The 17,604-nt window shown below is 47.1% G+C and overlaps 2 protein-coding genes across 2 annotated transcripts in view; one reads left to right on the top strand and one right to left on the bottom strand.

Moving 5' to 3' along the window:
- Nucleotides 1–4,072, bottom strand: part of LOC145348689 (nuclear factor 7, brain-like) — a 40,336-nt gene extending 36,264 nt beyond the window's left edge. The window contains exons 1-2 of the mRNA XM_080196847.1: nucleotides 4,012–4,072; nucleotides 481–546 (exon numbers count right to left, since the gene is read on the bottom strand). Coding sequence (XP_080052973.1) covers nucleotides 481–546; nucleotides 4,012–4,072 — 127 coding nt within the window. The remainder of the gene's footprint in view (nucleotides 1–480; nucleotides 547–4,011) is intronic.
- Nucleotides 4,073–6,826: 2,754 nt separating this feature from the next.
- Nucleotides 6,827–17,115, top strand: LOC145348545 (zinc-binding protein A33-like). The gene is made up of 6 exons (XM_080196734.1): nucleotides 6,827–7,255; nucleotides 7,375–7,470; nucleotides 7,579–7,812; nucleotides 9,957–9,979; nucleotides 10,080–10,189; nucleotides 16,571–17,115. Exons 1-6 carry the CDS (start codon nucleotides 6,827–6,829, stop codon nucleotides 17,113–17,115), a joined length of 1,437 nt encoding a protein of 478 aa, XP_080052860.1.
- Nucleotides 17,116–17,604: the final 489 nt, after the last annotated feature.

The following is a 17,604-nucleotide window of genomic DNA, read 5'->3' on the forward strand; positions in this document are numbered from 1 at the left end:
GCAGTTCCCGTGCGGTGGTTTCACTCACAATGCTGTTGGGAAGGAAATCCAGGAATTTGACCCAGTGTCTGGGAAGGAAAAGCAATATAGTCAGGATGGAGAGTGGTAGGAGGTGAACTTGCAAGTGATGGTGTTCCCATGTATCAGCTGCCCTTGTCTTTCTAGATGGAAGTGGATTTAGGAGGTGCTATCTTAAGAAGCTTTGATGAACTGATGCAATGCATCATGTGGTTATCATTTAGACTTGCGTCTTACACCTCGTAGCCATCTGCGCCACTTTTCCCAATTCTTAAAATCGTCCAATGGAATTTGGGGAAGGGATAGGAGGGAGTCCCTGGGTTATTCACCAATGTTTCCTAAAGTAGGCCTCAGGGATGTATAACAAGTCCCTCTATTGCCATCCCTGTTTCTCTACTTCTTCTTGTAGCTCTCCCCATACCCCCACAGACCCCTCGAAAGACAGCGTAAAAATCAATTTACAGGCCTGTAGCTCCATCGCCAAGGTTTCTGCCCATACCTCCCACCAGTCATGCTCGGACACCGGGCCTATCCGAACAAAAAGAATTAAATCACTGGGATGTTTAATTGAGATTGCAACAGCGGTGTGGTAAGTGGATGGTTTCGGCTTTTTTTTTCATTAATCGTTGTTACTTATTGTGGGCGTCGCTAGGTGGGTCAACATTTATTGCATATCTCTCATTACCCTTGAGACGGACGGCCACCTTGTTGAAACAACATTCCATGTGGTGTAGGTGCACTCACAGCGCTCTTAAGAAGGGAATGTCAAGGTTTTTCACCTAGTGGCAGCGAAGGAATGACAATATATTTTCAGGTCGGCATGGTGCATGGTTTGAAGGGAATCTTTCAAGTGGTGGTGTTCCCATGCGTCTGCTGACCTTGTCCTTCCCAGGAGGTAGACGTCACCCGTTTGGAAGATGCCATCGAAGGAGCCTTGGTGAATTGCTGCAGTGCATCTTGTCCATGATACACACTGCTGCTGCTGCTGTGTGTAGTGGGTAGATGGGATGCCAATCAAGCAGTCTCTATTTCCTGGATAATGTCAAGGCGACTGGAGTTTACTTCATCACACTCTTGACTAGTAACTTGCAGATGGCTTTGGAGAGTCAGGGGGTGGCTTACTCTTTACAGAATTCCCAAGCTCTGACCTGCTCTTGTAACCGCAGTATTTTTTTTTGGCTGGTCCAATTCGGTTTCTGAATAAAAACTCCCAGGTAATGTCATTAAATGTCAAGGGGAAAATGTTAGATACTCTTTTGTTGGAGATGGTCATTGCCTGCCATTTGCGTGGTACTTGTGCGAGTGTTACTTGACACGAATCAGGTCAAGCCAGAATGTTGCCAGGCTGCATATGAACACGGCTGGGATATGTTTGTGAAATCTTTGCATGAATACATGCAGTAAATACAATTAAACGAAAGTCCGCCATGATATAGAAATGTGAAACAATCTCCAATTCTGCCCCTACAAGAAAGATATTGTTTCCTTCTATCATTTCACACATCTTACATTACGTTCGCTCATTAATCAGGACATTATTTAGTTCAGAGGTTATCTGGAGAAATGTTATTGTCATTTGTCTCTTTAACAAATGAAGCATTCACAAGCTGAAGCTATCATTGAACCACCAGTTCATACAATCATAGAATTCCTACAGTAGAGAAGGAGGCCATTCAGCCCAATGAATCTGTATTGATCACAATCCCATCCAGGCCCCATTCCTGTAATCGCACACATTTGCCCTGCTAATCCTTTGTCATTAGGGTCAATTTAGCATGGCCAATCAACCTAACCCGCACATCTTTGGACTAGGGCAGGAAACTGGAGCACCCCGAGGAAACACACACAGACACGGGGAGAACGTGCAAACTCCACACAGACCTGGGGCCAGAGTTGAACCTGGGACCCTGGCGCTGTAAAGCAGTAGTGCTAACCTCTGTGCCACCATGCCACGACACATTCAGTGGCATGTGGGCACTGGCATTTGAACTGTGCTAGGGACGTTCACTCTGTAATGCTTACCTTCAATCCACCTGTTTTTGTTTGAACAACATTAAGCATCATTTCGAATGGATGTTATTGGCAGAGCATTGACAGTTATTGTTGAACGAAAATGAATGCTATTTGAATGAAAATGAATGCTATTTATTAATTCGGCTAGGTTTCTAACATAATTGCAGGAGTGTATCTCTTTCAGTGTATCAATGCCTTTTCCCTGTCAGCTGAAATTTGGGTAGGTGGAATGAAAGCGGGGTTAGCGGGTGGCTCAGGGGACGAGGGCGAGGGACGGCGGTCGGGGGGGACGGGTGTGGGAGGCGATAGTTTCCATTGTGCGGTGGGCGGGTTGATGCATTCGCAACATCGGAATGTACTCCCTACCCGATCGACCCACACCCCCCGCGCTTCAAACCTTCCCCCACTTCCGGCATCCACAACATCCCGAGTCCCAAACCCACCCTTCCCCCGCCACTCCACCTCCCCTCCGCCATCCCCCATCCTCACCGTCACACACGCACACAGACACACAACACACACACTGCCTTCACAAATTTTGGAAGTCAAACGTTAACTTGCCATTGGTTTCACAGCGTCCTTGCGGATTTCTAGTAACAACCTCTGCAACAGAGTTTCAATGTCACACACACGTTCTGTTATAACACTCAGTTACTTTGAGGCAGTGCTGACCTTGCTGACTGCATCAGCCGGGTCGAAACGCGTTTCCGGAGATTTTTCTCCTTTGAGGCAATAATGAAACATGTCTCTTCTACAGCGACCAAGAATCATGCAAGGGATGAATGAGACCATTCGACCCATCGAAACTATGACGGCTCTTCCAAAGAGTAATCTAATTAGTCCGAGTCTCCACCTCCCACCCGCATTCCCAGCGCTCTTTTCCCATAGGTTCTTATTTTCCTCCCTACAAATATTTTATCAAATCTATTTTGAAAGTTATTATTGCATCTGACACCATTGTCCGTTTAGGTAGTGTTTTCCAGATGATATCAACGCGCAGTTTCAAATGTATTTTCCTCGTTTTTTTTCATTCGTTTATTGAATGTGAGCGTCCCTGGCAACAGTAACATTTATTGCCCATGCCGAGTTGCCCTTGAGAAGGTGGTGGTGAGCTCTGCGGTCCTTGAGGCATTGGTGCACCCACAGGGCTCTTAGGGAGGGTTTTCCAGGATTTTGATCCCGCGACGGTGAAGGAACAGCCAATAACTTTCCAAGTCAGGATGGTGAGTGACTTGGAGGGGGAATTCCAATTGGTGACCTCTGTCCTTTTGCTTATTCTTGTGTGGTCTGGTTACCTGCCCCCATGTACTGTACCAGAAACCTTCATAATTTTCCATCATACGTCCTCTATTTAAAGTCCTAAATACGCATTCCCCAGCTTGTCTTGTTACAGAACTGGCGTCTTGGAGCATTCTTTCAAACTGTCATGTTAAGTATTGGAAAGACTCCTGTTATGAAGTCAAAAATCTTCTTTATCTGACTTCATTCCCTGTGCAGCGATTGGTAGTTGGTTCAATAGCTAAAATAGCAAAGCATGTAAACTACCTTGAAAAACATGTTGGAAAAAAGAAACCCAACTGGTTAACTAATGTTCCTTAGGAATGGAACTCTTACCTGGTCTGGCGTACATATGACTCTGAATCCACAGTAATGTGGTTGACTCTTAACTGCCCTCTGAAATGGCCTAGCGAGTCATTTATTTCAAGGGCAATGGGGGATGCAAAACTGCCGTGAAACCAGATTCCCAGTGCAGATTAAAAATAAAACTGAGTGAACTAGTTTGATGTTGCTGGACCATTCTTAAGACAGTAATGAGAAAATATTAGCCAGTACAGTCTCAGATGCTTGGTCTGGTCCATGGGTCTCGGGACCAAGTCCAATTTTTTCCATCACTATGGCCTCCAGGGCACGAATTTCCACCCACAAAAATGATGGCCTTACAGGAGTGGAAACCGTTTAAAACGCTGGGCTATTTCTCACCCGTTTTTCCGCTGTCAGCCAACGGACTGGGAGGCGAAACCCGGGTCTTGTCAATTCTCATTTATCGCCGAGCTGGATGGGATGTGAGTGGACGTTCCGATATTTCGCTCCATTGCGGTTAATGGAATTGAAATACTGGCGCAGAGCAGGAAGTCGGTGCGATAGCGCCCGTTTTGCTGCACTGGCCGAGACCCAGTTGACATTCTCTGTTCGCTCCCCACCGCCCCCAAAATGGGCGTCTGTCTGTAACGGCGGGTAAGGGATAGACAAATCTGCCCCTTTAAGTTTGTCTCTCGGTCATCCATCCACTCCCTTATTATGTCCTCCCCTCCCAACAATACAATCTCCTCGCAAGAGCAACAAAACGTTTGTGTTAAAGGGCCAATAACGACAGTTTGGGAGAATCCCTTTCCTGAACCCTCAGTCCTGGAGAGAGGACGCCTTCGATGCTTAGAAGCAGCATCTGCCTACCGACCCAGACTGCAGAAGGCTGCAAACAGGGGCGGAGGAAGGAGGAGGGAGGGGTGGGGGGAGAAACTGAACTGAGATAACCTGTCTCGTTGTCATTGCAATAAAGTCCTAGACGGCGAATGTACTCGGAGCAAGGACAGCAGGTAAGGAATTGGCACTGTCGTTAAGCGCATGTCTTAAATTGCCATAGTGAAGCGGGCACGTAGGTGAGAACTCACCCAGAGACTAAATCCCAATATCATACCCCAGACTTCTGTAGTAGAATTAATACGTGGGAGTTTCCTTCCCGTCCGCATGGTTTGGGCGGACCAGAAGCGGAAAATCGCAAGCAACGGCAGAGCCGAAATATTCGCCTGGAGGAAGTTTACCTCCTCCAGTCAGCAAAATGCAAGACATTTATCTTCTCATTTTAGGAAAGGTTGTAACATTACAGATCGTTTCAGTAGAAAGAACTTTGAAGGTTACTCATTGAATATCTGTGTCGAATGAAATTCTATAAATGCGCTCATTTCCCCGAAATAATGGGCTGGCAAATATGCGATGAGGTCTTGTGGCTCAGTGGGCAGTACGCCTGTCCCTGAACCAATAAACTCTCACTTCAAATCTCACTTAGGACCTGAGGATTTATTACGCCTTCCAGTGTGCTCGTGGGAGCAGGGGGTCTTGCTTGCTGTGAAGTGGTGACTTTCAAGCTATGTGAACAGGTCGCGACTACATCTGAGCAAAGCAAGCACGCTTTGGTCTAAATAACGCAGGGGATTCACATTAACATCTAGGAAAGTGTAAGAAATAGCTGGCAAGTCACCCAACTTTTGCCACGACCTTTCTGAACTATCTTTAATTGTAATTTTAGACTTCAATGTGGAATTATTGTCACAGGTACCGAGATACGTTTGCGTACCATCCTTACAACACATACAATACATCAGTGCGTAGAGCAGGATGCAGAATGTAGCGTCACAGCTCCCGAGGAGGTTCAATATCCGAGAGGTCCCTTCAAAAGTCTGATAACAGCAGAAATGAAGCTGTTTATGAGTCTGTTGGGTGCTTTCAAACTTTTGTAACTTCTGCCCGATGGAAGAGGAATGAAGTGAGTATAACCAGGGTGGGAGGGGTCTTTGATTATGGGGAATTTCACCGTAACTTAATTGCAGTGCTAACGTAAGCCTACTTGTGATTAATAAGTAAGCTTTATGTTGGCCGCTTTCTCGAGGCAGCGGGAAGTGTAGACGGAGTTCAAGGATGGGAGCCTGGCTTGCGTGATGGACTGCGCTGTGTTCGCAACTCTCTGTAATTGTGGCTTGCTGCCTCACTGATTTAGCTGGTTTACCTATTCATTAAGGGGGAAGACATTTAAGTGACCTGGGATTTTATAGAGCTCTAAATTGGATTGCCTTTGTTTATCTTTCAGCACCTTCTGAACGCATTAATAGCAGGGGATCCCACCCCCTAGCGCCCGGTACTGGGTAAACGGAAAGAAGGTAAGTCTCCAGTTGCTTAAAGAACAGGAACTGTTCCCCATCATCCCCGCTTCCCCCTACACCTCCCACCCCCACAACCCCCTCCCCCACTACCCCCCACCCCCACTCTCAACCCACCCTCACCCCCACCCCCCCGCCCACACACTCGCCCACCCCCACACTCTCCCCCACTCCTCCCACACAGTCCCCCCAACCCCACGCTCCCACACTCCCCCATCCCCACACTCCTTCCCCCGCCCCCACACTTCCCCACACTTCCCCCCACTTCCACACTCACCCGCATTCCCACATTCCCCCCACCACCCCGCCGCCCACGGACTCCCCCCACCCCCACCCACACACTCCCCCCGACCCCAACCCCCACCCTCCAACCCCCCCCCCCCACCCTGCATCCCCACCCCTACACTTTCTACATCCCACACTGCCCACCCCCCCCCACTTACACACTCCCCCCGCATCCCCACATTCCCCCCACCACCCCGCCACCCACGCACTCCCCCCACCCCCACACTCCCCCCCCACACCCCACCAACACACACTCTCCCCCCCCACACACTCCCCCCGCAATCTCACACTCCCCCCTACCCCCACCCCCACACTCCACCCCCGCCCCCAAACTCTCCCCACCCCCACACTGGCCCCGCGCCCCCAACCCCCACCCCCATCCCCACCCACCCACACACACTAGAGAAATCGCGAGACAAGCTCCAGCTCTTGGCCGGCAATCTCGCTGAAAGCTACAAACTCATTGGGCAGGCACCTTATGACGTCCAATGCCACCGTCGGGGAGAGCCGCGGGGCAGCACCGAGTGCATAACAAAAAGTGAATGTGAAGTTTGGGGCAGGAAGGAGCGAAGCCCGCCATGGCTTCCGGATCTTCAAGCCTAAGCTTGGGCGATGAGCTGAACTGCCCCATTTGCCTCGACATCTTCATCGATCCGGTTATGCTGGAATGCGGCCACGACTTCTGCCGTCAGTGTATCTTGCAGTGCTGGGAGAAAGAGAAGAAAGCTTTCTGCCCGGAGTGTGGGGATGTGTTCCGAGAAAAGAATCTAAAAGCCAACCGGGCTCTGGGAGTCCTGTCTAACAAAATTCGCAGCTTGAACGTCAAACAGACTGTGGAAACTAACAAAGTCTTCAATCCGTACTGCGAAGAGCATCAGGAAGAACTGAAGTTGTTTTGTGAAACCGACAAGAAATTGATCTGCGTGATGTGTCTCGATAGGAGAGACGGTCGGAGCCACAAATCCCACAACTTTATGCTGATTAACGAGGCGGTGGAAATTTACAAGGTAAGAGAGCAGTTGTTAGGCGGCGTTTTGAATTTTAATTCGTCCTTTATTTCTATATTAACGAATACCTTTTCCCTCTCCCTGCTGTCTTTTCCCTCTCCCTGCTGTTGTGACCATAGGACAAAATGAGAGGGAACCTGCAGGCTCTGAATCAGAAAAAAGCGTCCATACAAAACGTGTTACTCAAACAACAGCAAAGCATCTCGGAAATCCAGGTAACTTGCCCGCCCTGTGAGATTGCTCGGGTCCGCTTCTCTTGCGCTCGCTTCCCCTCCCAGATTGCACGGTCCACTGCCTTCTTTCTTGTTGCTGTTTTGCCACAGGAGCAGTCGAACATTTTGCAAAAGCACATCTCCTCGGAATTTACCAAACTGCGCACGGTGTTGGAGGAGAAGGAGCGGGCCTTAACCAAGGAGCTGGGAGACCAGGAGGAGGACATTCTGAAGAAGATGGAGTCCAACCTTAGGGACATTCAGGATCACCTGAACGACACCGAGGAGAAGTTAGTGAGCGTCCAGACGCAGTTAAATCAGCAAGACGCCTTCTCCTTGCTCAAGGTAAATTTTGATGGTCATTGTATGTCACAATAGAGGAAGTCAGGCAGGCATTGAAACGAAGCAACATGAAATATTTTAATGTATTGCTGTCGTTTTAAATTATTATTTCTCTAATTTCTTTTCTGTTAGCTCACTGATAGCACACCGTATTTGGAAATGTGTAATAAACTAGTCTGAGTCTATATCCGAGAATTATTCTGACTAGACCATGTCCCATGGCTCCTTCTGCCCTCTATTCTGCTTCGGGTGTATGGGAAATTCTGTACTGGAGTGAGGGTTTTATTCGTCACCTCGTCTCTAAATCCCTTTTTTCCAAATCTGCAGGTATCAAAGGCAGATTCTCCAGCGTCCGTTTTGAAGGTGCAACTTGTTTAAGATTCCTTTGCTCGTCCCCAGCCCGTTGAGAAAGTCCTGTAGAAATTTCCCAGTCTCCCCTTTCCCACTGAGGTTATCCTCCACGCCTCCGCTCCCCCTTCATTTCCCATCATCCGACCGCCCCCCGCCGCCCCCCACCCTCCCCCGCCGCCACCAACTCTGTCGCGACGACCGATTTTCTTGCTAGCAATCAAGCAATCTTCTCCAACCAGCAAGAGAACCTATCGTGATCAACCCGGCAGCGAACGCAAGATAGCGTGGAGGGGAAGAATGTAGACTGAAATTCTCACTGTCATCCGCCGTAACTTCGGTGCAGTTCAGCTTCCATTTTCCCACCGGCGATAGGGCAATGAATCGGGCGGAGGCTGAGAACAGCTCTATTTCCCTGTCCCCACATTCAATAAACCCTGCCAAAGTCTCCAGATCCAATTCGGTTGGTTTGTAAACCTTATCTCTGCTTTCCTCAGCCACAGTACTATTTTTTTAAAAATCGGCCTCCTAGCCACCACCTGTCTTAATACCGGGTTTATCTAGAATCCTTCGCCCTATGAGGGGCAGTCCTGAAATATCTACCACAGCTTTCCCTGGGTTTGGAGGGGTACTTTAATCGCATGATTTATTTCCCCTGGCATGGCACGGTTTCTTTCCGACCCAAAGATGAACCGGAAACCCGGAAGGCCCCTCTGCCCCCTCCTCACCGAGCTTTCTGCCTGTAGTTCTTGCGAAATGAAGGCATCAAATCCCAAGAATGTCCCTATATGTGACCTTGAAGTTCTTCTGCTGAATTGGAACTGTATAACAAACAGCGCTTTGCCACAAAGGAAGGCGCCACGACCCACCTATCAGTGTGGTTGGAGTCATGAAGAAGGAACCCCACTCCACTATTCTGACATCTCGGCCCAGCATCTGCCTTAGATTCAAATGACCTGTTTAGTGATTATGTTCACTGACTCTTGCTTGTTATAGAAAACGACTTTTAGTGTGTTTAAAAGGAAATTAATTGTTGATAGAATCATAGAACCCTACAGTGCAGAAAGAGGCTCTTCGGCCCATCGAATCTGCACCGACCATAATCCCACTCAGGCCCTACACCCACATATTTTACCCGCCAATCCCTCTAACCTAAGCATCTTAGGACACGAAAGGGCAGTTTTTTTTTAGCATGGCCAATCAACCTAACCCGCACACCTTTGCACTGTGGGAGGAAACCGGAGCACCCGGAGGAAACCCACGCAGACACGGGGAGAATGTGCAAACTACACACAGACAGTGACCCAAGCCGGGAATCGAACCCAGGTCCCTGGAGCTGTGAAGCAGCAGTGCTAATCACTGTGCTACAGTGCCGCCCATATATATTTGTATATATTTGAATAGCTCAAGCAATAATTCTATGCATAGCTTTGAAATTGCTATTGCCAATAATGGTTGATAGCCGGTCAACTCAACGATGTACGATTAATCTGTTACTGGGATATATTTTCATCGGTCAATATCTCCTCTTGAATAAGCAGAGTCATGACAACCTGCCCGCTAATACCAACAGCAATAATAAATTCTGATTGGAATAGGTATCCACATATAATTTGCTTGCATAACTGTGCTTCTATCTCTCTGAGTTAGTTTTTTTTTCAAACGAAGCTCGTGACGTTTTGACAATTTCAGTGATGCCCCATGCTCTACGGGGTTGCATGGTGCATCGCCTGCTATATGTTGCAATTGCTATTGTATGCAAGTGCTGCGAACTCCAATCTCTGTTCTCTTTATTTTAGGAGGATCCAGACAAGGGGAAGAGGTATGGATGACCGCTTCATTGAATCTGTGTGGAAATTAACACAGTTCCAAATGTTGCTACTTATTTTTCCGTTGCTAACGTTTCTCATTTCCATTGTTAGTGAAGGGAACTATCTGACGCCAGTCACAGAAGGCAAACTCCCTCTGGGGTCATTTAAAGGACCCATCCAGTACAAAGTGTGGCGAGATGTCATGGAGGTTATCAGCCCTGGTAAGAAGATATTGTGCTGCCCGTTAAACTGTCATGGGGTAAATAAATTCAAACACGATAAATTCAAGCAAACGAGGCAACAGAGATTGAACATGCCATTTTCAAACCTGTATTTTTAACTTAATACAGGCAATTAAATGACTAACGTACAAGGGTGCTCGGTAAGTGGAAGGGCGTAGGACAAAGGGGAAGCGAATGGAGGTGCAGCGGCCAAGTTTAAAGTATAGCAGCCTATAGGTAGCTGCAGACAGGAACACAAAAAGATCTGTGATGACATTTAATTGCACGGACCTTTCTGCAATTGGGAAATAATCAACTAGCTAACACGAAGGATCTAAGGATCTCTGACACAATGCAAGTATAACGCAATGTACTCTTGTATTGGCACAGCACAGAAAGAGGCAATTCGACCCATCGATGCAGAATCGGTGAAAGATTCATTCAATAAGTTCAATTGCACTGCCTCGTCCCCCTGGCCCGACAATATTTCCCCCTCCAATTTCCCTTTGACAATTATTCTTGAACCTGCTTCCATCATGCCTTTATGCAGTGTATTGCAGGTCACAGTAACTCACTCATTTCATTTTTTAAAATCTCCTCTGGTGTTTTTTTTGTTCATTAGTTGCAAACAGATTCTCCCCATTCCCTCTTTCAAAATCCTTTCTGATTGTAGGCACCTCCCCGCCTAACTATCCCTGAAATGCCTCCACTCCAAAGAGAACAAAATGAACCGTCCTCTTCTCTGTGTAACTGAACTCCCTCATCCCTGGCACTGGGTTGCTGGAAATTTCCTATTGGCCCTCCCTAAGGCCTCTTTGCTACAGTGGGCAGTACAGAACAGGACATACTATTCCAGCTGGGTGTTTTGTAAAGGTTCAGCACTGCTTCCTTGCTTTGTACTCCATGCCTCTGTTTATCAGGCAACACAGGATATTGCATGTCGTCAACAGCTTGATGTGTCATCTTCAATGATGCCTATATACGCACCTTCACTGCACCCCCTGTGTAGATCTATGCCACTTCATTTCTAATGCAGGTCTTATAAAATAACAAATCACTTCACTATGTTCAAATGCACCTTCCCATTTCACCTATGAGTATCACCACTCCTCCACCCCCCCCCCCCCCCCCCCCCCCCACCAACTGTCCCACTCCACATTCTCCAGGAAGATATCACTATCCCTTGTTAGCCTCACTTCTGAGTTTTCCCTCCATCAGAAGTGCTGACATCAATGCTTGGGGATAAAACTCAACTTGTTTAATGGAACACAAGATCCGGCTACAATTTAAGACAGATTGTTGATTCCTTTTCCTTTGTTTCGCATTAAGTCCCAAGTTAATTTAACCTCAACCTGTCCGTGGCATAAAACCATAAACATAGAAGCAGAATTAGGCCCATCAAGTCGGCTCTGCCATTGAATCATGGCTAATATTTTTCTCATCCCCATTCTCCTGCTTTTTCCCCATAACCCCTGGTCACCTTATCAATCAGGAAATTATTTATCTCTGTCTTAAAGACACTCAATAACCTGGCCTCCACAGCCTTCTGAGGCAAACAGTTCCACAGATTCACAGTCCCTGGCTGAAGAAATTCCTCCTTATCTCTGTTCAAAAGGATCGTCCCTTTAGCCAGAGGTTATGCCCTCTGGTTCTAGATTTTCCTACTAATGGAGACATCCTCTCCACGTCCACTCTATCCAGGCCTCGCAGTATCCTGTAAGTTTCAATAAGATCCCCCCTCATCCTTCTAAATTCCAAACAGTGCACACCCAGAGTCCTCAACCGTTCCTCATACGACAAGCTCTCCATTCCAGGGATCATTCTTGTGAACTTCCTCTGGATCCTTTCCAAGGCCGGCATATCCTTCCTTAGGTACGGCTCACAATACTCCAAAAGGGCTCTGACCAGAGCCTTATACAGCCTCAGAAGTACATCCCTACTCTTGTATTCTAGCCCTCTCAACACGAATGCTAACATTGCATTTCCCTTCCGAACTGCCGCATGAACCTCTATGTTAAGTTAAGGTTAATGATGGCAGAGGAAAGAATCCAGAAAAGTGCTTTGGACCCTCATGACAGTGGAAAACAATAATGCTGAAAATACAAAAAGGGAATTGGTTAAATCAGGTTTTACAAAACCATGGGACACAATTTGATGGTGATCAGGCAACTTTTTCTTCAGAATCTAAGGGCTGGTGTCAAGTTCGGCCTCCAGTGAAAAGAATCATGTGCAAGCGGTTTTCCTTTTTTTGTCTCCAAGTATTGGACTCTCCATGCAAATACAACCTTCCAGCATCACCAACGCCCAGCCCCGTCCCCACCTCGCGTCCTCACCCCCACCACCCCTTTCCCCAGTAAAAATATAAATTCGGTTCACTCTTTCCTTAGGCCCCCTCTAAGGTTGCTATTTGCTATTCCACTCGCTGTGGGGCAACGAGTTCTGCAAATTCACTACTCTCTGCGACAAGTAGTTCCTCCTCATCTCAGTTTTAAATCGATCGCCTCTCAACCTATACCTGTGACCCCTTGTTCTAGATTGCCCCACAAAAGGAAACATTTGGTCTAAATTTATTTTATCAATCCCTTCTAAAATTGTACGTATATACTTCGATCAGAATCCCCCTCATCCTTCTAATCTTCAGCGAGTATAAACCCAAATTATTTAATCTCACCTCATACGCCAGCCCTTTCATTCCCAGAATCAATCTGTTGAACCTCCCCTGAACTGCCTCCAATGCCACCACATCCTTCCTCAAATAAGGGGACTAAAACTGGACACAATAAGGGTAATCTGTTGTTGTCTTTGATACCTCAGCACCTAAATGATTTGGAGATCTACTATTTCCTGTTAGGCCGCCCAGAGAATCGGAGATATTGGATGGATTGTTGAAACCATTAGCCTGTCTTAAATGCGAACTTTGTGTCAGAGGGATGTGTTCAATGTCTTCCCAGTTCGAAAGGATTACATTGTCTGAGGCGCGAATTTTCTCAGAGGAGATTTTGTATGCGACAGGAAAGGTCCAGAGCGTCCTATTTTAACCAACCAAAAGGCGCAAACTGGCCCTAAAATAGATGTGCACGCTTTATTTCTCCTCTATTTCCATCTGGCGTTATATTTTCTGGGCCCTCCTGTCATGAGATGAAGACTTGGCCTGAATCTGTTAGGAACCACACCCCTGCCTGCAAATGAGGGGTGGCTAATGTAACGATGTTTTTTTTTGTCATTCCTGTCGTTTACTGGACGACGAATGCGTCCTTTATCCTGTTAAAGGTGCAGTGAGGGAAGGCCAAAACAGTGAAAATAGATGTTTTTTTATAAAAAGGACGTGATAAGGAATCCTTCTCAGGGTTCCAGAATAATATAGTGGCCCATTGCCCTAAGTGGAGCTCACCCTCTCCCAAGCCCCAAACAATGTCTTCCTGCCGGCCGGAAAGCCACAAGCCCAGCTACTGGACTTGTCGCTATACGGTCGAACTGGAGAGGCGACGTTGCGAGGCGACATTCACTGGATGTGTGATGAGTGCTTGTGACATGTTGTTGAGGTCGAATGCCAGGATTCTCTACCGCGCCTATTGGAAACATAGCGACAGGATCGTGCCATTCGGCCCGTTCAGCCTTCTCCGCCTTGCAAGCGATCATAGCTTCGCAGAGCATCATAGAATCCCTACACAAAGTGCTCCATCAAGTCTGCTCCAACAACAATCCCAATTAGGCCCTATCCTCGTAACCCCACATATTTGACCTGCTACGCCCTTGACAATAAGGCGGAATTTTAGCATGGCCTATCAACCTAACCTGCACATCTTTGAAGTGTGGGTGCAAAGCAGAGCACCGGCAGAAACCCACGCAGACATGGGGTGAACCTGCAAACTCCACACAGACAGTCAGCCAAGGTCGGAATTGAACCCAGGCCCCTGTGACGCAGCAGTGTTAACCACCGTGCCTATCTGAACACCGTTTTCTCATACAATTCCCATATCCCAAACTGTCTTATATATCTAGAAATCAATAGATCTCAATCAAATATCCTCAATGGCTGAGACTGCACAGCCCTGCGGAGTAGAGATTTCCAAGGATTCATCCCCCTTGCCACCACTCGCCTCTCCAACCAATAAAATCTAAATGTAAATTCTAAACAGCCTATCCCTTACACTGAGAAGTGTACAAGCATTCCACCCATGATCGGAGATACTATCCACAGCAAGTTGCGATTTTGAGAGAATAAGTAACTCCTTTACTGGACAGGAATCCTCCCTCAACTGATGCCTAAAATAGGGAGGGGCAGACTTCGGCTTGTCCAGAAAGCAAACCAGGCGGTATCGCCTTTACGTCCCCTTCATCTCTCACCCCACAGCCTTTATCATTGGCCGCAATGTAACTGCATCGTATAATTCCTACAGTACAGAAGGAAGCTATTCGGCCCGTCGTGTCTGTACTGACCACAATCCCGCTCAGGCCCTATTCCCATAATCCTCATTTACCCTACTAATCCCCCTGACAATAGGGTCAATTTAGCATGATCAACCTAACCCTCACCTCTTTGGACTGTGGGAGGAAAACCACACCGACACGGGAGAATGTGAAAAAACTCACACAGTCTGTCAAGGCTGAATTTGGACCCAGGCCCTTGGTGCTGTAAGGCCTCGGTGCTAACCACGGTGCCATTGCACCACAGTAGTTGGAATTTCCCATTGGGACACGTGATATTGGCCACCCGGCCCTAGAATCCTTTTGTCCCTCTTCCTGGTTATCCACTCAGGGAGAAGTCTCACAACACCAGGTTAAAGTCCAACAGGTTTAAAAACCAATTTGAACCTGTTGGGTTTTAACCTGATGTTGTGAGACTTCTTACTGTGTTTACCCTAGTCCAACGCCGGCATCTCCACATCATCCAGACAGGGACAGTGTATCCATGCAAAGTGAATCATTTGTCTCTTAAATAGCAAGAGTCCACTTGCAGAGACAATAGCGCAGTTGGGGTATCTGGCTAGCAGAGAATGAAATTACTATTTGTAGAATGCAACTATAAGACTGTACATTTACTCTGAGTTACTTTGATATTGAAATTCAGAAGCGTTACGGTCATTCAGCCCATCCGGTGCGTATGGGCTAATAAAAAAGAGAAAATATGAAATTACCTGCTCATTTTAACCCTATTTTCCAGCATCTGTACACTTGCAGGTTGTAGTATTTAAGATGCAAATCCAGGGGCCTATAAATGAGCTGAGCATTTTCGTTTTAAATACCAAACGAGGCAGTGAAATCCAGATACCCATCACTCACTGGGAAAAAAAAACTTATGTCCTCTCGAATCGTTCTACCAATCGTCTTAAATTTATGCCCTGGTAATTGACCCTTCCGAAAAGGGAAGCATGTCGTTCTTGTCTACATTATCTACCGCCCACATAATTTTGTACAACTCAGTCAGTTCACCCTCACCCTCCTCTTTTGTCAGGAAGTCAACATTCACCTTCACCGCTTTCTTTACGAAATTGCTCCTGAATAATCTATAGCACAATGGTTAGCACGGTTGCCCCACAGCTCCAAGGACCCGGGTTCAATCCCAGCGTTGGGAGGCTGTGCGGATTTATCATAGTCTTCTTGTGTCTGCGTGGGTTTTCCATCCACAGACCAAGGATGTGCAAATTCTATGGATTGGCCATGTTAAATTAGGTTAGATTAGGTTAGATGAATTAGCCACGGCAAATGTGTGAATTTGCAGGGATATAGCCGGGGAGAGGGTCTGCGTAAGATGCTCTGTCAGAGACTCAGTGTGGACTCAATAGGCCGAATGGTCTGTTCTGCATTGTAAGGATTCCATGATTCTATGCAACATTAAACTCGAGTTCTTTCCATAAAGAAAGGAAAACATCTTTTGAAGTCATCCACATTGCTTCTGCGAAATGACAGTTTTGGGTCGTCAGATGGTCAGGATAGTCAAGGTGTGCTCCCACGGCCTCCCAGTGGAGCAGCATGGAGGCACGGTGGTTCGCACTGCTGCCTCACAGCGCAAAAGATCCGGGCTCCGTTCACGGCTTGGGTCACTGTCTGTGCGGAGTCTGCACGTTCTCTCGTTTCTGAGTGGCTTTCACCCGGGTGCTTTGGTTACCACCCACAGCCTGCAAGACGTGCCGGTTAGATGCATTGGCCATGCAAAATTCTCCCTCAGTGTACCCGAACAGGCGCCGGAGTCTGGCGACTAGGGAATTTTCACAGTAACTTCATTGCAGTGTTAATGTAAACCTACTTAAGTCATACTAATAAAATAAATAAATGTAGACTGAGCAAGGGCGCAAAAAAGAGAAAGACATTCTACTTAACACTATAAACCTGACTCGCTTCTAAATTGTTGACAAACTATTTTCTTTCGTCTTCTCCTAGCACCTGCCTCCCTGACCATGGACCCGAGCACAGCCCATCCCCATCTCGTACTGTCCGAGGACAGGACCAGCGTGAAACTCGGAGAGAAACAGCGGTCCATCGTGGATACCTCGGAAGGGTCCGAACGCGAACTGAGTGTCCTGGGATCCGTAGGATTCACCTCAGGGCGACACTACTGGGAAGTGAACGTGGGGAATAAAACATCGTGGGATGTGGGCGTGGTGAAAGACACCTTCCGCAAACGGGGTTCAAGATCGGCACAAGAAGCAGGATACTGGATTTTTAGCATGAAAAACGGAAACGAATATTGGGCTTCCACGGCCAATCCCACACGCGTTACCTTAAATGCGAAACCCAAGAAAATTGGGGTGTATCTGGACTACGAGGGTGGACAGTTGTCATTCTATAATGCGGGTAACATGTCCACCCTCTTTACTTTCATTGACTCATTTAGTGGCAAAATGTACCCTTACTTCAGCCCGGGTTCCAATGAGGACAGGAAAAATACAGATCCTCTAATAATCAATCAAGTCAAAAATCTTTAACAGCCACTGTCGTTATTTTTACTCGGTAAAGCCGCATTTAGATGCTTTTTAATTCTCAAGTGTTATTTTGTTTGGTGTAGCAATCTCAATTGTAAATTCGTTTCCGGTCGGTGTTGAAGGAATAGGCTGAGCGTGCAGGTCTCCAGGGCCACATTTCAATGTTACCCTTTTGTACCATCATGTTAACGGGGTCGATGGACTGAGCATTTCCACAGAGCCTTGCACCAATTCGCAACAGAACTTGGTTCCAACTCATGAAAGACACCATTCACTTACACAGAGTACGAATGTGACTTATTTTCTTCTATCACCTGTTGAATTTTACTTGCCTGCATGTACCGCTTTGCTCAAGTCCTCCTATTATACATCATCGAGGATGATTCGTCCATGTCTTTGTTGGCAATTTTCCAGTTTTTCGACAACCCTTCCTCTGCATTATTCTGTTCTACTACAACGCCTTGTTTGTTCCCAGTATCTTTCCTGGTTTGC

The sequence above is a fragment of the Carcharhinus amblyrhynchos genome, chromosome 9, assembly GCF_965287045.1.
Source record: "Carcharhinus amblyrhynchos chromosome 9, sCarAmb.v2.hapA, whole genome shotgun sequence".
Taxonomy (NCBI): domain Eukaryota; kingdom Metazoa; phylum Chordata; class Chondrichthyes; order Carcharhiniformes; family Carcharhinidae; genus Carcharhinus; species Carcharhinus amblyrhynchos.

Coding starts and splice junctions, on each gene's coding strand:
- LOC145348545 (XM_080196734.1), top strand. CDS start 6,827: ATGGCTTCCGGATCTTCAAGCCTAAGCTTGGGCGATGAGCTGAACTGC. Junction 7,256..7,374: donor AGGCGGTGGAAATTTACAAG/GTAAGAGAGCAG, acceptor TTGTGACCATAG/GACAAAATGAGAGGGAACCT. Junction 10,190..16,570: donor CATGGAGGTTATCAGCCCTG/GTAAGAAGATAT, acceptor GTCTTCTCCTAG/CACCTGCCTCCCTGACCATG.